General features: G+C 35.1%; 1 protein-coding gene across 1 annotated transcript in view; it reads left to right on the forward strand.

Annotated features, from left to right (window-relative positions):
- Positions 1 to 18585, forward strand: part of FRK (fyn related Src family tyrosine kinase) — a gene marked incomplete at both ends in the record, with an annotated part of 44553 nt that overhangs the window by 13015 nt on the left and 12953 nt on the right. The window contains 3 exons of the mRNA XM_079532986.1: positions 5376 to 5497; positions 13111 to 13274; positions 13811 to 13979. Of these exons, the coding sequence (XP_079389112.1) occupies positions 5376 to 5497; positions 13111 to 13274; positions 13811 to 13979 (455 nt within the window). The remainder of the gene's footprint in view (positions 1 to 5375; positions 5498 to 13110; positions 13275 to 13810; positions 13980 to 18585) is intronic.

Consider the following 18585-nt stretch of genomic DNA (forward strand, 5'->3'; position numbering starts at 1 on the left):
GTCAACACACGACTAAAATGAATAGTGAATAGTGAAGTATTTTTTGTACTCTTGGTGAGTACAAAAGCGAGTGATGAAGTCAAGAAAGCAAAAGATCTGTAAAGAGCAACACTTACAGTGGGAGTTAGTCTGTGAAACTATTCCCCAAATAGGGGCAGGATAATCTAGAGACAAACATTTCATGAGCAGTTTAGGCAGCAGTAGTTTATAGATCCTGAGCATTAAACAAAATCCTCAGGTTTTTCATGTCCTTATTTTCTCTTCATCTTCTGTTAGGTCCAAGTTTCTCCCTTTCCTCCATCTCCTTAATGGTATCTTATGGTCCTCTCTATATTCACTTTTTAATATCCTGTTTCCCCCACTCCTGCATTGTTCTATGCATTTCTTTACCAACAGTTTTAAATTCCTTTCTTTTATATTTTGTCCCATGCATTCCTTCAGTATCTGATTATAAATGGCTATGAGAGATACATAGCCCTGAAGTGCTCAGACACTTGGACTGGATGTTCTGTGAAGATCCCTTCCAACTGAACTGTGCTATGCTATGCTAAGTTATGCTATGCTATTCTATATTAAAAGAATATGTTTTTGCTCTCAAAGAAAACTTTGCTTCATACTAACCAAGCATTTGGAAATAAAATTGCACTTTATATATTGTAACCAAACAGATAACAATTGTCAAATTCTAATGAGCCTTCTTCTCAGCACAGAGGGGATGCATTGGGGCCTCCCAGAAGTAAACTTCTGTCCCTGCTTCTGCACTGATGTTTACCCACAACAGACTGCAAACCTGGCATGGATTAAAAGCTGGCTCAGCAGCACTCTTTGTCCTGCCCAGAAAACAGCAGTAAAGAGTCGCACACGCAAGCCTGTTCAGGTTTCCATGTGCTGAGTAAGGGCAGTGATCACAGGATGGTCATGTGATGAAAGGAATTAAATAAGAACCCAGGATGGTCATATGATGAAAGGAATTAAATAAGAACCCAGAGGACCTGTCTCTCTTTCTCTCTCTCTTTTTCTTTCTGCACACCACTACTTGTCTTATGTGAAAGAGTTCCTGAAGTTAACAAATATTTGTCCCTGACGAAATTACTACATACAGTACAATTCTGAATTATCTGAAAGGTAAGCCCTAGGCATTTCAAATTGGATGTTCAAAATTAGTAGAAAATTTTTATGATAATGTCCTATTGCCTTAGTCCCCTTTTATAGTTTTTCTCCACTGTAAATAACAGTTCACAAAGAAAAGTACCACAAAATAAATGAACATTTGTAAAGTATGCAAATAATATAATGATAAATGCTATAATATAGGTTTCTAGGAAATTAGCCATTCATGTAATTTTGTAACTTGTATTGAGAGCAGAGACTAAAATACACAGTAAGTTAGCTCTATCTATGCACTGACAAAACAAAACACAGGATAACTATTCAGTGAGCAACACTCATATTCAGCCTATAGGAAGCAGTGGATGTAGCCATGTAATTGGAAGATGATATACTGGACCTTTCTGAAAGTGGCTGACTTGATGCCATGAAAGCAAGATGAAAATCTTCTTTTTCATCACCTTCACTTCAGAATTCTTGATTTTGCATCTACAACTTTCTATAAATGTAGATGCTGAAGCATTTAAAATGTATAATTTAGGCCACTGAAACTTTTCTTGAATGATTTTAGTTATTGTATTAGCTTTCTGCATTCCACAAGAAAAGCGCAATATATTTGGTTCCACTATATATAACATAATCTATTTTTCTTTATCTTCATCCAAGACTTTTTCTCTAATTACAGTGATTCTTTATTCCTTGTCTCAGAAATCTTCTTCTCATAGCTTAGCACTATCGATCCAGTTAACATATTACAGTTAGTGTGCTGGAGAGCCAGCTAACATATTTGTCATCATTGTTTCTTCTGTAATGGAAATTTCTGAGCAAGAATCCTGGGTATGAAAACAAACCCTGCAAGTTGCTGAGATTTAGTGGCATCATGAGATTTACCCTAATATGAGAGTGTAAATTCCAGTTGCAAACACTTAAGAAAAACACTTAAGAAAAGTGGGATGCCCTTATACCACGAAGTGCTGATCAAGGGTAGGATTATGCTGTCAATTTTAACATATGTAGTTCTTTTGAAAAACAATTTCATGTGACTGATTTCCTGCTATTTTTTCTGTTATACTTCCACACTCTTTGAATGATCTTGCCAAGTAGTCCTTCTCTACTGATGATTTGTCCATCAGGATTTTTCTTTTTAGTTGAGCATTCATAAAATTCAGAGTATGTTATGGACCTCTGCCTTTAGCTTTATTTTACTTCCAGTACTTGAGTGAAAAACAAATAATCCACTTTCATCTCAGACAAAGCCAGTTATTAAAACAAATACAGCCCCTACAGATATGATGCTGTGGAGCTGATTTTGACTTTGCTCCTATGCGTATTAAATGTAGGTGAAGACAGAGAATAAAGGTGGGGAGCTGTACTCTGATGAGCTCTACTGATAATGAGTGTCATAACCTGAACTTCCACATCATTTTCTTTAGACTTTAGTGTGGCTAGCCAAGAGCAGGGAGAGATCTGGCAAAGTTTTCAAGAAGGCAAAGGATGACAGCTGTTAATTCAGAAGATTTTGGTCAGGTCTCAAATGGGTATGACACTCCTAGTCTTTAGTTATGAGCTTAGAGTTTTTGTTGGAGTGAATTTATAAAGAGACTGCCCAAAGAAAGGATATGCTGCCAAAAAATTTCTCCAGTAAAATTTTTTAAACTTCAATCATGGTGGGGGAGGGGATGGATCTTTGGCTATGGGTCTTCCCATGCAAAAGCAACTGGTAGAATTAGGAGAGAGGAGAGTACTAGAGTTGGAGAAATGTGGCACTGTAGCCACTCAAAGAAGGTGGAGGCTGTAGAAATATGTATCTTCTCAGGACATATTTGTCTAGCCCTCGCCAGTATCTTTGGCTAAGGCTTTTGTTCACATCTTGCTTTACAATTGGGAAAGAGACAAATCCTAGAGCATTAGTTGGAATGGGGCAAGAAAAGGGGCTTGATAAGGCTTAGCTAGTAGCGAAGGCTGCAAACAGATTTGTTTCAAGTATTCATTCAAGTTATGATTCGATATTTAGAATGAAATAATGTATGGATTGCTACTTCAACATGCTCCTGAAATGCCTCGTATCAGTGGAGATACACAGATGTCAGAGAATGTGCTGGTTAAGTAACCTGGGTAGTGGATGATGCTTGATGTTTCAGTTTTGTTTTTCCAAGAGTTGTGTTTCAAAACCTTCATCTACATTTCTACCTTCATCTCAAAAACAAATAGATTTACTAAGGATAGGGCATTGTTTTGGTCCAACTTTCCCATTCCACAGAACAATATCTCATGGTGAGCAAATACTTTGATTTATTATATTCCTGAGAGTACTTTTTCCTCTGAAATGCATGCTTTTAGATAAAGTAAAAGCCTGTTGAAGCATAAGCTCAATCAATAGAAATAAGCCCTTACACCTTTTAAAAAGGAACTTAAACTTCCATTTATAATGAAAATAGACTTTAATTTTGAGTACATCTATTGAAAATGTGAATAGCAAATTAATTTATTTGCTTTGAGTTTAAAGTGTTATTTTTATTCTTGCAGAACTGCTTTTGGTACTGGATTTTTATTATAAACTCAGTGACTTTGGACTAAGAATATTGTATTCAGATGGAAGAAATCATCCCTCTACTCAAAACTGTATTGATTCAAATTCTTTACAATCATATTGTTTGCTAGTTTTTGGTTGTTATTCTTGAATATGTGTATTGAGAAATTTCAGAAAGATTTTAGGGCAGATAAAATAGAGCAGATAAATTTTCTTCAGGAGTTGGATGTTGTCAAGCTTGTACTCTCCTCTCAATGCTTTGATGAGAATGTAAGATGAGAATGTAAGGATTTGAACATTTTTTGATTACTTAGTTTTCTAAGGTAAATTAATGAATTAATTAAATTAATTTAATTCAGATATTTACTAATTAAAATAGCTACTAAAACATTCTAGCTTTTTAATTAGGATCTTTTCCTTGCCAAATATGTATCAAGTCCTATGTTATCCAAATCAACTTCAAGTCAGAAGGCAGAAATGAGGTCTAGAGTATTTGTGCTTCATTTTCTTTTGTTAACGTAGCATACCTGGCATACATTAGCACCATCTGTTTTACCTCTTTTTATTTCTTCTTTATTCATACAAAAACATTTATCATTTCTCATGCTTGCTCAGCCAAGGTTTCACCCAGTGTTCTGATTTATTTCCTTCATTTCTCTTAGCGATTGGAAGCATTACAGATACTAAGGTAATTTGCTGATGACTCCTCCTGTACTTTTTGCTAGCAACTGACAAATCATGTAGCTGAGTAGGCAACTTATGTGTCATGTGATACATTGATTTATCTTAAAAGTTTGCATAATAGGTTTATCTCTGATTAATTTAAAAGAAGTTTGCTTGTGAGTATGTGGCATGATTTTGATAACTACATATCAAAATTTACTTCAAATAAGGGGCAGAGCTAATTTTTGAAAGTACTTTGTATGCTTGTAGGATGAAAGCTGAGTGCCTTTTTGAAAAATGCTGTTTTGAAAATGCTGTTGAAAATGCTGACTCATTCTTACTTCAATTAAATTTACACTCAGCACCATACAGCAAGAGAGCTAACTACTTTCCTATGGCTCACATAAAAGTTTGGAAACTACAAGTGTTAGCGATAGAAAAGAAGTCTTGCAATTACTTTGAAAGAAGTAGAGAGGAATAATTTTCAAAGTATATAGATGCTCTGATGTTTGCAGTGACTTGAGACTGTTTTTGTTTGTTGAATAGCAGCAGAGCTGAAAAATTGCCAGTAACTTATCTGAGATATCAATACAGAACTAGGATAGGGAAGGTCGTAGAATAGTTGGTCACTAAAAATCTTACTGCATCTCTGCAGCTTTGGGGAAATTTGACTTTTAAAACATCAGGATTAAGTACTTATTTGCATCTCTACATTGTTCAAATGGCATCAGTTGACTTGGCATCATTTTCTGTTATGATAGCACTGGAAATATTTCTTGGTGAATTTTTATTGAGACAAGATCAGTCAGTCACATTTGAATTTTCTTCTTGAAATCAGTAGTCCTTTTCATCAGCTGCAGAATCCAGATTTTAGTCAAATGCTTAAGCGTTATTTTCTAACAATGAATTTCTATTTTCTATGGGCTTTCCTGTAATCTGTTATTCCACGCCATTGGAATTCTAATCAGCATATCACACGTTATCTTCTAGTAAATACATAGCAAGTTCATAAAACCTAATTGTCTTTCTAATATGTTTTGCTGAATGTTAAAATTAATCGGTTTTATTTGTTAAGATGGTTTTTTGGACCAATCAAGCGAGCAGATGCTGAGAGACAACTGTTATATACTGGAAACCAGGCAGGAGCCTTCCTAATCCGAGCAAGCGAAAGTCTAAAAGGCGAATACTCACTGTCAGGTATATTTTAGCTTTTCATCTTAACCTATGTTTTAAAATTGTCTCAGCTTATTTGGACTTCTGCATTTTTGTTAAACAATGTGCATGGAAATGAAATCAAAATTTGTGATGATATTTATTTCCCAGGAGATATACAAAGAAAAAATTGCAAGAGTCATTTGAGGTTTTACTAACTTTTCTTTTCTAGAGCTTCTTTATTAATAAGTTCAGAACAAAAAATAGTTAGTACTTCCAGCCTTCAGCTGCCTTGAAATAAGTAATGTTTTCATAGTTTATGCCAAAAAATGCCTTATTGCTCTACACCATGGTGATGACTGGTGTGCAAAATAAAAATTAAACATATTGTAGCAAATGTCCGGTGTTCAAGAAAATGGGATTTCTGTTGCCTCAGGGCCATGCTTGCTTGTTTTCAGAGGCAAAATGATGGAAGAATTTCAAAGCTGTACATCAGAATCAGTTACACTTGACTGAAAAGTTGCCTGTAAGCATTGGTAAAAAAGAGTTATGATGTTAGGTTTTTTTTTTAAATATACGTTCAGTCTGTTATTTTGATCCAAAAGACTCAAATAAGAATACTATTATTTTATTTTTCTGCATAAATATACATGCTATCTTTTTTTGCATAATATATATTTGTCAGAATAGATGGAAATTATTGTAATTCGTTCTTTTCTATGGGCATCTTTTATCAAACCTGTCTTACCAGTGTGCATCAAGAGTGTAAAGATGTCCCTCAGACAATGAGTTTCTACTCAAACTTTCTAATGTGCTCTACATTTTTAATTCCATAAGACAATAAAGAATCTTGATGTCCATGAATAAATCGTGGATGCCTCATCCTTATAGACATTCAAGGTCAGGCTCAACAGGATCCTGAGAATATCTAATTGTAGGTGTCCTTGTTCATTGTAGGGGAGTTGGACTAGTTGGCCTTTAAAAATCCCTTCCAACACAAATGATTTCATGATGATTCTATGATGAATTATGTCAGCAAAAGGAAAGGCCTCTTGTACAAGCAGATGCTTTCCCATTTATTCCTTTTCTACCTGTATGCTTACGTTACTCACCTTCTAAGCATAACTAAAAAATGCATTAAGCAGCTTAGTGAACTTCTGTTCACTAAGTCTTTTGTTCACATTGTCTTGGTTTCTCTTTCTGCATCACAAGGAAAGGGAGTATAGCTGCACTGTCTTATGGTAGTCTGGGAAGGTTGCTTTTTATTACAAAGACAAGGAAAATATATTGATTGAAATAGAGAATTTGCAAAATAAATATGATATGATCTGCTCTGGCACAGTTACTTCGACATTTTTCATCTGGACCTCAAAGAACTTTGTTCTTGCTAAGAAGCACTGATATTAAAACTAAAATAAACAAGTTATTAGTTTGCTCCCAAACTGTGACAGAACTGACTCACTGTGTGCACACCCTTTTATCTGAAGATTGTATTATAGCCACAGGCTGTTCAAAATGCTTTCCTTCTATGTGCTAACTTTTTCCAGTCTTACATGGTTTCAGCTTCCAGTGAACTGATTTCATCCAAGGACTGGGCTAGACTTTTAACAATATGGTTAGGAAGGGAAGGTTAGCTATGCTTTTTTTATCTGTTTAATTCTGGCATTTGAATACATGACACCTTAATAAATATTGATGAAAATTCTTATGATTATGCATCTAGGGGATGGAAATGCAATTTTTTTTTTTTTTTTTTTTTTTTTTTAATTATTACTGTTCTACAACTGTAGTCTGCTAGAAAAAGTTCAAAATCTTAATACCTTAGCCTGCCTCCCAGCTACTTCTCCAAGATAAAGGCAGTAGTGCCTTATTTACAAAAGAAGTAGCACAGAGAAAAGTCAAAGAGAATGAAAATAGATATCAGTGCAGCATCTGTGATGGGATAAGACCATCCTTTAATACTGCTAGTCATTTTTTTCCTGGAAAGATAATATAACATATTTGATTTTTATATTTAATTCAACTAAGTAAGCTTCTAGTAGACTTTTTTCAGGCTTCTGTGTAAACTTCTTTGGGAACAGATTTGACAGTGCCTTATAACAACAAGATATGAAACCATCAATATGGAGTTCTTCCATGCTGGATTGTTAGATGAAAGAACAACTGAAGAACATTATATATGTGGAGGTGAGGCTCCAGCTACAGCAGGCAGTCCTTCTTTGAGAACATGTGTGTGTTGTCCACTGGGCATGTAGGCAAGTGCCATCTCAGATTTATTAAATATTTGTAGTCTTTTAGGAATAGAAAGAAAATAAACTCTGATACAGTCTGTAGACAGTATTAATGAAGCAATTTAGCACTGCTGCTAGACTTTTTAGCATCTTCCCAGGCTGGAATGCAATTTAGCCTCAACATGCTACTTCATCCTGAAGAAGTTAAATATTATTTGCTGCTTACTGAACAGACTTGACTGAATGATGCCTCATGTGTGTTGTGCTATTTGTTTCCTTCCACTGTAATGGTATACATAGTGGTTGAGATATTTATATGTCCATAATCTCATTACTTATATCTACTTTGAAAGATCTAGTAGATGATCTCCCAAAAGTAAGTGTTCAAGTGAAATGTACTGTAGGAAGAGGTAATTGGATGGAAAGTTGTTTAGATCCCTGAGATAATAAGAAATAAACAATTTCTGAATTTTCTTATTTATTCCATCAGAAGTTACCAAACCCTCAAAGCTGAAGCACAAAAACACTGTTTTCATGAGGAACATGAGGAATAGGGATTCAGGACTATTTATTTTAGGAGGTCTTTGATAGCTCAGATATCTCTGTGCTAGCTGTTATACTGACCAGGGAGAAATCACAACTCGGTATTTTGGAATATCTCTCTAATATCTTTTCCCATTTTTTTCTGCACAGAAAAACAACAACAGCAAAACAAACAAACAAACAAAACCAAAAATAAAAAAAAATACAAGAAACATCAACAACAACAACAATAAAAAACTGAACTAAACCTCAAGATTCCATCCTCTATAGGACTCACTGAGTTTACTCTTTCTGCTACTGCTGCTTTGATTTCATTCCAGAGAAGATGGTGATAATGGTTAAAGAGTGATAACCTACCTTTCAGAATTAAAGTCTATCAGAAAGTTTTTTTTAAATCTATGTCCAGTCTTACATTTAAATATAATAAATCTAAAACATAAAAGAAATAGAAAAGAGAGATTCTTACCCAAGCTTCCAAAAACTGATTTCATGATATTCATGTCTGATATCACACTCATATGGGCAAAATATAAGAGACGTAATGTTAATAAGAGGAATAAATGGATATCTTTAGAAAACAAACAGACAAAACAGGAAAAAAAAGAACAAAAAACACAACAAATCAATGAAGCCTGCTTTTCATTAAAAGGAATATTTTCACTTCCTGCTTGCCTTAGTGGGATAACTCATATTTTGTGAAAGATTTTAATTATAAATAACTATTTAAATTAATAACAAAATGTGATGTTCAGAAAACTTTTTCATAGCTGTGAATAGTTAAATGGAAAGCACATCAAACTAGATCATACACTGTGTTACTATCATTTTAAAGTGTTTGACATTTTAAAAATAGGTTTTCCCATTTTAAAAATGCACATGTTATAGACAGATTTTTATGTTGATGACTCCAGCATCTGCTGTGAAATATATTAACTTTTCAACATGTTAGTGCCATCTTATACATTGCCTCTTTTTAATTAAAAGCCATAATTTGGATGTGCTCAGCTTAATTGAGTGTCATTGCCAATGATAGCAGGAGGCTCTCTATTTCATCCCTTACTGAATAATGTTATCTGATGGCATTAAATGACAATGCATTTTTCCTCCTCTTGCTCCTAAAAAAAAGATTGTGTGATTTCCACTAGTCCAGATTGCCTTTAGGCATAGGGAAAACAAAACAAAACAAAACAAGACCATAATCATTTAAGGAAGTAAATTGATCGGCGTGACAAAACCATGGCTGTAGCAGGAAAATGCTCTTGGAGCAGCCACTGTACCATCTCTGTACTGGTGGGAGTGATCCAAGCAGCTACTTTGCTTCCAGCCTCCCCTGGGTCACCAGGTGTGTTGTTAGAGCTCCTTCTCCTTCTGGGAAAGGATAAGAGAGGATTAAGGTCTGTGGTCCCCAGGTTGGTTCAGTTCCCACTCTCCCTTCCTGCTTGTTACTCTGTAGTGTGAGTGCTGAGGGAGAGCTGCTGGGACTCAAGCAGTATGATGTCTTAGTGTCTCCATTACTTATTTGGTGAGGATATAGACTTCACTGGTGCCACCATAAAATTTACTTCTGCTGCTGTGGGCAACAAATTATTTTATTAACTTCCTTGGGGTTGCAAAATGTATTTCTCCATGGACTAAACTGATGTAGAAGGGAAGGGAGGGGAGGAGGGAGAGGAGAATGTTTTTGTTAAGCCAAAACCATGAAGAAATCTAAGGAGAGCCATAATTACATCAGAAAGGGCAAGGAATTAGATGATAAATTCACTGCAGTCTTCAAACCTAGTTGCTGTCATGCTGTGTAAAGCTGAAGTCACAGACACATCCTGTCTGGCTTGTGCTTAAGGAAGACTGAAAGCATTATGGGGTTATGGCTGCCTCTTTCCAGAGTTCCACGTGCTTTCCATTGTGTGTGGGCTGAGAAGTTGCGCTATGCTGCAGCTCTGCCAATGAGATGTGCAGGACTCACACAACCAGCTTCAGCACTCGCATGTCAATGAACAATTCCCTCATAAGTGCTGTACCAGCCCTTCCCTCAGCTGCTGATCACAAGTAAAGACTGTGTCAGCCCAGAAATTTTCTCTGAATTGTTCACACATCTCCCTACTTCATCCAGAGGAAATAAAAGCTATGAAATTACCATAAACCAGCAATGTCACAAGAATGTGAAGACAAGTATTATACAGTAGGCTAACTCATTATTTTCCTTGACAGCCTTAAGAAATTTTCTCTTTGGCCATTTCTAAATGTTATGGTTATACTACTGTTTCTCATTATTTCCTTGTTCAGATCACACTCCTTGGTTGAGGTAAAAAGGTTAGACCTACTGGTTGGCAAACACTTTTATTTCAGTTTGATATGAAGAGCAGACTTTGGCAAGATACGATTTGATATCACCTTGAGGAATACAATCTGAATAGTAGCAAAATATCACTAACCACGATAAAGCAACAAAATCCAGTATAAACAGGTTCCTGTCCAGTAACCATTACTCACAACCTTAGAAAACATAAAGTCAGAAGTTTGCACTGGTGTGGTCTGACCTCTATATGGACAGCCATAAAGTTTCAGGCAAGTCTCCTTTAAAAAAAATAGAACATATGTTTCAAACCAACTTTTACATTAATATTAGTTGCTTTAGAAGTAACAAATGTAATATTTCTAATGAATAAAACAGATAGACAAACTACGTACTCTCACTTTATTCTAAGATGGGATTAACACAGCCATCCTGCTGGCTTTTTTGTTCAATTAATCACAAATAGCAATTCATTTGGGTAGTTTAATTTTACTTTAATTTTGAAAAATTCAATGCATTTTCAATCTGTTGTTACTGAATTTCCGTTAGAACAAAAAAAAAAAAAAAAAAAAAAAAAAAAGGCTACCTGAAAATTCTGATCTAATTATCTTTATTCTCAGGAGCTGTATTTAAAAAATTCCATCTTATGGGCCTTATGCAGGTCCTTATTGAACTGGTTACCAATCTCTCTAAAAATATTACTTGTGGCAGATATAAAATCCTATAACATTTTTAATAGTTCCTAGATGCCCTCTGGTGGCTGGGCCTGACAACTGCAGAGTTGTCAGTAGAAAAATTGTTATACATGACAGTAATTATGGAAGGAGGATTTTCTTCTTATTATTATTATTTAAACAATGGAATGGTGAGAGAAATATACTTTATATCATTTTTGTTAATCAAAAGCAACCAGTAATATAAGCCATCTGTTTCTATGTGCAATATGAAGCTGTGCACACTTCTACCATTGCTAATGTGATTAAAAATTAAATGCTCAAATATAGCGGTAAATAGCAGTAGGCCTTTTCCATGTACTTTTCTTTTCAGTTTTGTCTTGTATGAGGGCCTTGAGAAGGGGAAGGTAATGGTAATCTCCTGTACCAATGGGTGTGAAAGGAGCCACCCAATCTATGGAAAAAGAGTAGCATTGGGTGAGGATGACTAGCAAGGCAAATGAGATGCCCTGCTTCCCTTTAAAGCTCTCTTCTACTCATCACAGAAAAGTACCATGTTGTTTCATGAATGGAAGAGAATGACAAGCCTCTGTTTCTCCTCTCTTGTTTTTACCTATTTCTGACTCTTTCAAAAATGTGATGTTTCTCTTTTAGAGAAACTCTGCTCCAATATTTCTCCTCTTTGTTATTCCTCAAAGTAAGTAGATATTTTCCGTTTTGTCTTGCTTCTTAATCTCATAACCCCTGCTCTAATTGGGCATCCTGTGTCCCGTCACAAGCTCTAACATGTGGAAAAAAAAAGAGAAGAAACCCCATCCACACTTTCAAATACTTGTTTCTCACTTAATGCCATTGCACCTTGGTAATTCCATGAGCTCAGAACATTTTTCCACCTGAAACTCCCCACATCAGGAAACCTTCTACCCATGCATGTCTCTTCTGTTTGGGATGCAAAAAATATATCCTAGTGCTTAAACATCTTTCCTGTTAAATTATACATTATATAGTCAGAATTTCTCTTTAGCTAGGTTCATTTTAGAGCACTGTTAATATTAGAGCCAAAAGCTATGGCACTGATAGTTAAATCAACTATCCTAACCAAGGCTTGAGTTGAGTGCATTTTTCTCCGTCTCTGGTCTACTGCTGCTCCTCCCTCTCACCAGTCCCACCCTGCAGAGACATAGGTCTCCTTTTGATATTATCAACTTCTGCAGTGATAATCACAGAAAAGGACACTGAGCATTTAGGAGATAGACCTAAATAAGATAAAGGCCTTTTTGTTTACAGAAGTATAGGTGAGAATAAACCACATTTCAATGGTAAGGATAGTTATCAGCTACTCAAAGCAGAAACATTACCAGTCTTATTTTTACATATTCTAAGCACACACAAAACTCAATAAAATCCATGGAAAATATGAGTGCTTTCTAGAAAACCATGGAGCACAGTCTGTACATTTGTATTGCTCTAAAAATGCCTGCTGATCCAGAAGATGCTACTTGGAATGCTAACACTAATGAAATATTGTATGATAACCAAAAATATTAAAAATTGATCAAATGATTACTTTGAATTCTAGATTCTCTTGGAAGATTTGGTATTCTAAAAGATGGAAAACGTGAACTGTCTCAACAATTATGGCCTTAAATATTTTTGTGTCACATCATAGGGTGATTATAAGAATCTCCAAATCTGAATAGTTAAAGACTGGAAGACTGGATATGCTAAGCTATCTAAATAGTGATCTGTGGTTTGGAAAAGAATTTGTACCATTGCCATCTTTGAAACTAAAATAATTTGTTTTAATTTCTTCAATACAACCTCTAGCAACTAATGCCTCTTTTGCTGATTTGGTCATAAACTATATTGTACTACTGCTTTAATACCTGAAAAATTAATATATCTAAATCTTCTTAGTGTTCGATGGTGAATCAGTGAAGCACTACAGGATCAAAAGACTGGATGGAGAAGGTTTTTTCTTAAGTAGATTGAAAACTTTTAAAACTCTGAATGAATTTGTTGACTATTACAGTAAGAACAGTGATGGCCTCTGTGTGATGCTTGGAAAGCCCTGTCCAAAGGTAAGAGTGAATGTGTGCACATATTTTCACAAGCTAAGTCTTCAATATCTTTTAGAAAGTGCTAGTCCCATATCTGCTTGCATAATTGGAATGGTGATTATTTTCTTATTTTCAGAAAGTTCAGATAGCAATACACTTTCATTCTTGAAGTTGAAGTGTTAATTTTGAACAGGTGAGAGGAGAAAATATGCCAAATCACAATTTCTTAATACCAATTTTAATAGATGTATATGGTGATAAAATCTTTAGATTCATAACTCCAGCTGTCTATAAGTAATTATGGAGGCAAAACCACAAGGTTCAGGCAAGCAAGACATGATTATTCAAAAAGTTTATTAGGGATTGACTTCTAATTTTTACTTTCAATGTCAGCGTATTTTCTTTAGAATATTATTTCTGGCTATAAACATCAAATTTATTTTATGTTGTCAACTTACTTCACCTGTGCTGTCAGGAAACACTCATGTCTGTTTCAACTTAACATTGTAAACAAAAGGAAGGGATATCTAAATATATTTTTTATTTTCTTTTACCAGGTACAAATTCCTACTACTTTTGATTTGTCATATAAAACTGTTGATCAGTGGGAGATAGACAGAAAATCTCTGAAATTCTTGAAAAAGTTAGGATCTGGTCAGTTTGGTGAAGTATGGGAAGGACTGTGGAATAATACCACCCCAGTGGCAATCAAAACATTAAAACCAGGTATGTGAATTGCTCTTAAATGTTAATAATGTGTAATGCTGCCAAAATTGCTTCTTTATTTTTTCACTGCTACAAATATAGATTCTATCCCTATGTGTAGCTGTTTTAAAATCACTGTATTTAAACATATAGGCTAATGAATCTCAGTGTCCAGATCATGTTCGGTATTTGGATGTCAGGGGGAAGTTCTTTACAGACAGAGCAGTGAGGTGCTGGAACAAGCTGCCCAGAGAGGTTGTGGATGCACCATCACTGGAGGTGTTCAAGGCCAATTTGGATGGGGCCTTGGGCAACCTGATCTAGTACCAGATCAGGAGGTTGGTGGCCCTGCCTGTGGCAGGGGGGTTGGAACTTGACGATCTTTGGGGTTCCTTCCAACCCAAGCCATTTTATGATTCAGTGCATTAGAATGACAACATAACATAGTTTTCTGTTTCTGTGTGAGCTAAAATAATTCTTGCATTACACAAAAATTCTTATAGTACACAAAAAAGAAACCCAGCAAGACAGTTTACATTTGTTGGTATGCTACCATATTGCTGGTGTAGAATTAAGTGACCAAGTATGATCTGTAGATGAAGTAATCCATTTATTTCTGGTTTGTCATCACTAGAATTTTTCCTAGTAAGTAGGTGCTATATTATAAAGCTTCCTTGGTGATATGGAATATGCACTTGTTAAGCTCATCGTATTTAAGAAGTACTTCAATTTTAATAATGATTAAATACATTCTAGCATGTTTTGACACACAATATTAATATCCAATATTTGAATATAATATAACCTTGTGATTAAGACAGCTTTGAACATTTTTTCTTTATTATTTTTCATTACCTTTAAGTAATCTATGCATTTTAAATAGACAACGTAAAACATCTGCCAGCAGATGGCAAGAATCCCATAGAGAAGAAGGTAGCGTGAGTGGCATTTATGTTTTTTTAAAGATAACATTAAAATTTGTTGTTACAAACAGAAAAAGCTCATTTCATGATTCAGTTTCAGGAAGCAAAATAGATTGGGACCTTTGATTTAGAAGAACAACTAGATATTCCTGAGTCCTACTTGACTAGAATGATTTCCTGAAAAGGGAAGAATCTAAAAGTGCATTTTAGGTCTATCTTATATTACAATAATGTTGATTATTTTTGGACTTGCAAATTGAAAGCATTTAAGAAACTTTTATTTTCTGTTAAAGAAGAAAAAATGTTCAGATTAAAGTCTTTCTATAGTTAGTGTAAAAAAACAGCATACATTTTCAGTGAGCTGATCATCTCCACACTGATCTAGTAAACACAGAAAATGTTTTGAAATCTCTGTCCATTTCCCTGTTCCAAGACATTCGCAGTGCTAAGCCATTTTGTGGCAGGGATCCATCTGAAACAAGAAGTCTGAACCCAGACTCTTTCTCCTTGAATCTACAGACAGAATTCTTAAAGTAGCTCAGATATTTTACGTGTCCCATTTTTTTAAGACAATCTTCACTGGGCTTTTTGTATGTGCTAACCAATTTTTTTCTAGGTATGATGCCAAAAGAGAGAACAAGTCCAGCTTTGTAAAGACAGGGAATTGGTTCACATTTCTTACATGCTAGCCGTCCATTTAACAGCCCAGTATAATTTTTGCTTTTCTTATCCAAACTAATTTCTTCATGTTAGTTTACTTTCTTTTAAAGATTTAATGAAACATATGGGCAAGTTTGTTTTATGGCAAAAGATGGAATGGTTCTTTCTAAAGCATGAAATCTTGTAAATAATATTTAAGGAAGGAAATTAAGTAAACTGGAATGAAGAACAAGGCTCATCTTAAGTTTCCTTCTACAGATTTTCTTCCATCTTCAAGAAAATATGAGGCAATTAGGGTTCTACGAAAAGATTTGTTTCTCATCAAACAAAATAAGATTTTGCACGAATTGCAGTTCATACATTTCTACTTATTTTCTCTATAGAGAAAGTGCAGCTGACATTTATCTGGTATTGCATGTGTGAAATACTAAACTAATCATTTCAGCTCCACTTAATAACTCATTTCAAAACTCTACTTCATCTTCTCCTTCTGTGCAATGGGAACTGTGCATATTTTCAGTTCTCTGTGAAACAAAACTCCTGTTTTAAAAATGGACTCAATCAGAACTGACAAGACTACACAGAAATGCATGAATCTTGAATGGGACAGTAATACCAAGTTACGGTTGAAGACTGCTTTTAATACTCAGCCTGAAGAAAAAGAAAAGAATTAGAGATATCAAACTTTATAACCGAAGCAAAGTTTAATATGTTTAAAGCCAAACTGAACTTTGGAAATCTATTTATTTGTTAATCAATTCATTACTTGTTCCATGTCTTAATGATAAAGGAAACAGAGAAGACATTATTCTAGAAAAATTTGAATTCACCAAAGATTATAAGATAATAAAAATGATATATTTGTTAGCTAAAAATGAAGATTTTACATCCAAATAAACATATTATTTACCAACTTGCTTACTCACAGTCTAGTGCACTATAAATGAAGAAACTCCTTCAATGATGATATTCTTTGTGTTATGATAGTTTAGCTGGGTAAAATGATTTGATTAATCACGCTGCACAGGAAAGCATTAAGGCAGGTTTTGAAGATCTCCAGAGAAGGAGACTCCACATGCATTGTGGGCAACCTGTTCTATTGCTCTGTCAGCATCAGAAGAAGTTTTTTTCTCATATCCAGATGGAACTCTTTGTATTTCAGTTTGTGCACATTGTATTGTGTTACTAGGCACCACTGAAGAGCCTGGTACCATTCTTTTGATACCCTCCCTTATACATTGGTAAGATCCCCTCCCAGCTCTCCTAGCCTTTCCTCATAAGAGGAATACTCCAGTTATCTAATCATTTTCATGGTTCTTCACTGGACTTTCTTCAGCATGTCCATGTCTCTGGTTCTGGGGAACCCAGAAATGGACAGAACACTGCAGATAGGGTCTCACCAGGGCTGAGTGGAGGGATAGGATCACCTTCCTTGACCTGTTGGTGACAGTATCCTAATGCAGCCTAGGATACCTTTGGTCTTCTTGGCAATATGGACATATTGCTGGCTCATGGAAAGAGATACTCCTTCAGAGGAGAATTCCATGAGTATATTTTCAGATATCTACAAACACTCTTGGCAGTATAGTAACATAGAATGAAAGGCAGTATAAGCTGCAAATTTTGCAGATGCATGACTGAGGATCTAATTATATCAAGCTGCAGCTAAAAAAATAAATAAATCAGCAGCATAGGTTTTTTTTCTGAGTCCACTGCAGTATGGAGAACGACTTTTCCACAGTGAGTGAAGAACTACATTTTGTAAGCCAATGGCATTCTCCTTCATGCTTCCAGAAACAATTTGCTCAAGTGTTTCAGCAACACTCTGAACACACAGTTCAGCTGGGACTAAGCTGGAAACAATAGTTTTTGTAGGCTGCAATGACCAAAATTTATGGTTTCTAATCTAGAAGGAACAGAATTATAGATCTTTGATACTGTGGCTTTAAGAAAAAGTAGTAGTAATGTCATGCCAGCACTCAGATAGTTGTCTGGCATTTGGTTCATTCTGCTTTGGCTGCATCTGTGACATTTTAGCATGCAGGAAAAAAAGAAAAAAAAAGGTGGATTTATGAATGAAAAAAAAATCAAAGAGAAAACAAGAATTATTTAAGGAATGTAATCTCAGACATCTGAGTTGCTGACCCACAGTCAAAGATGTGTAGAGATCAGAGATAAGAAAACGCTCTGAAAGACAGCAATTACTTTTTATGTTCTCGGATCTGCACAAGGATGTCTTGCTATAGGCCCCTGATCCATCACTTCACATTTTTGTTTTTATTTCCTCACTGAGACATTATTTTTTTCTACTTAAGTGGAAAATGTTGCAGCAGGGATTTACACTTTGTCCTATGCTGAGCATGATGGATTTTCTAGAACTTATTGCCTGGGCTTAGCTTGCTTCTCCAACTGTCAGCACATAAAGCAGGCATCTATCATCACCAGTTAATCATATCTCTGAAAGTTCGTTATGCTTGTTCAAGCTGACAGACGCATTTGTCATTATCATATTGTAAACTATCTCCCAAGTTTCCCTCTTTACATGGAAGCTTCCAAAGCAGAGTTTGTTTAGGAAGCATTCTCAATAGTCGTAGGGTTGGTAGCCTTATGAGAAGGTTTAGTAATATTCTCAATTCTTTAGCATGTAATATATTTAATGCATATACAGTGGAAAAAAATTTGCATGCAGGAAATTTTCTGTTTCCCTGAACAACGATATTATTTTTTCTACTTATTTCAGTACATATCCTTACATTACTTTATAAGTTTACTTGTGTACGGTCAGAACACTGACTGAGTGTTGCTGGATACCTGTCTCCTCCTGTTGTGCAAATCTTACACTCAGTCCCTTTAGTTAATAAGAACTTGTAGTTCAAAATGTTATTTATTTATATATAAACTTATTCAGAAGATCACAATAATGCTCAACGTAATCTCTACACAAGTTCATGGTTTATAAACATGCAGAAGATAACATTGCTCTGAAGCACAAGGGTACTTTGAAGTCACTTTTGAAGGTTTATTAGAAGTTGCAAATTCTGTCC

The sequence above is a fragment of the Tetrao urogallus genome, assembly GCF_951394365.1.
Source record: "Tetrao urogallus genome assembly, chromosome: 2".
Taxonomy (NCBI): Eukaryota; Metazoa; Chordata; class Aves; order Galliformes; family Phasianidae; genus Tetrao; species Tetrao urogallus.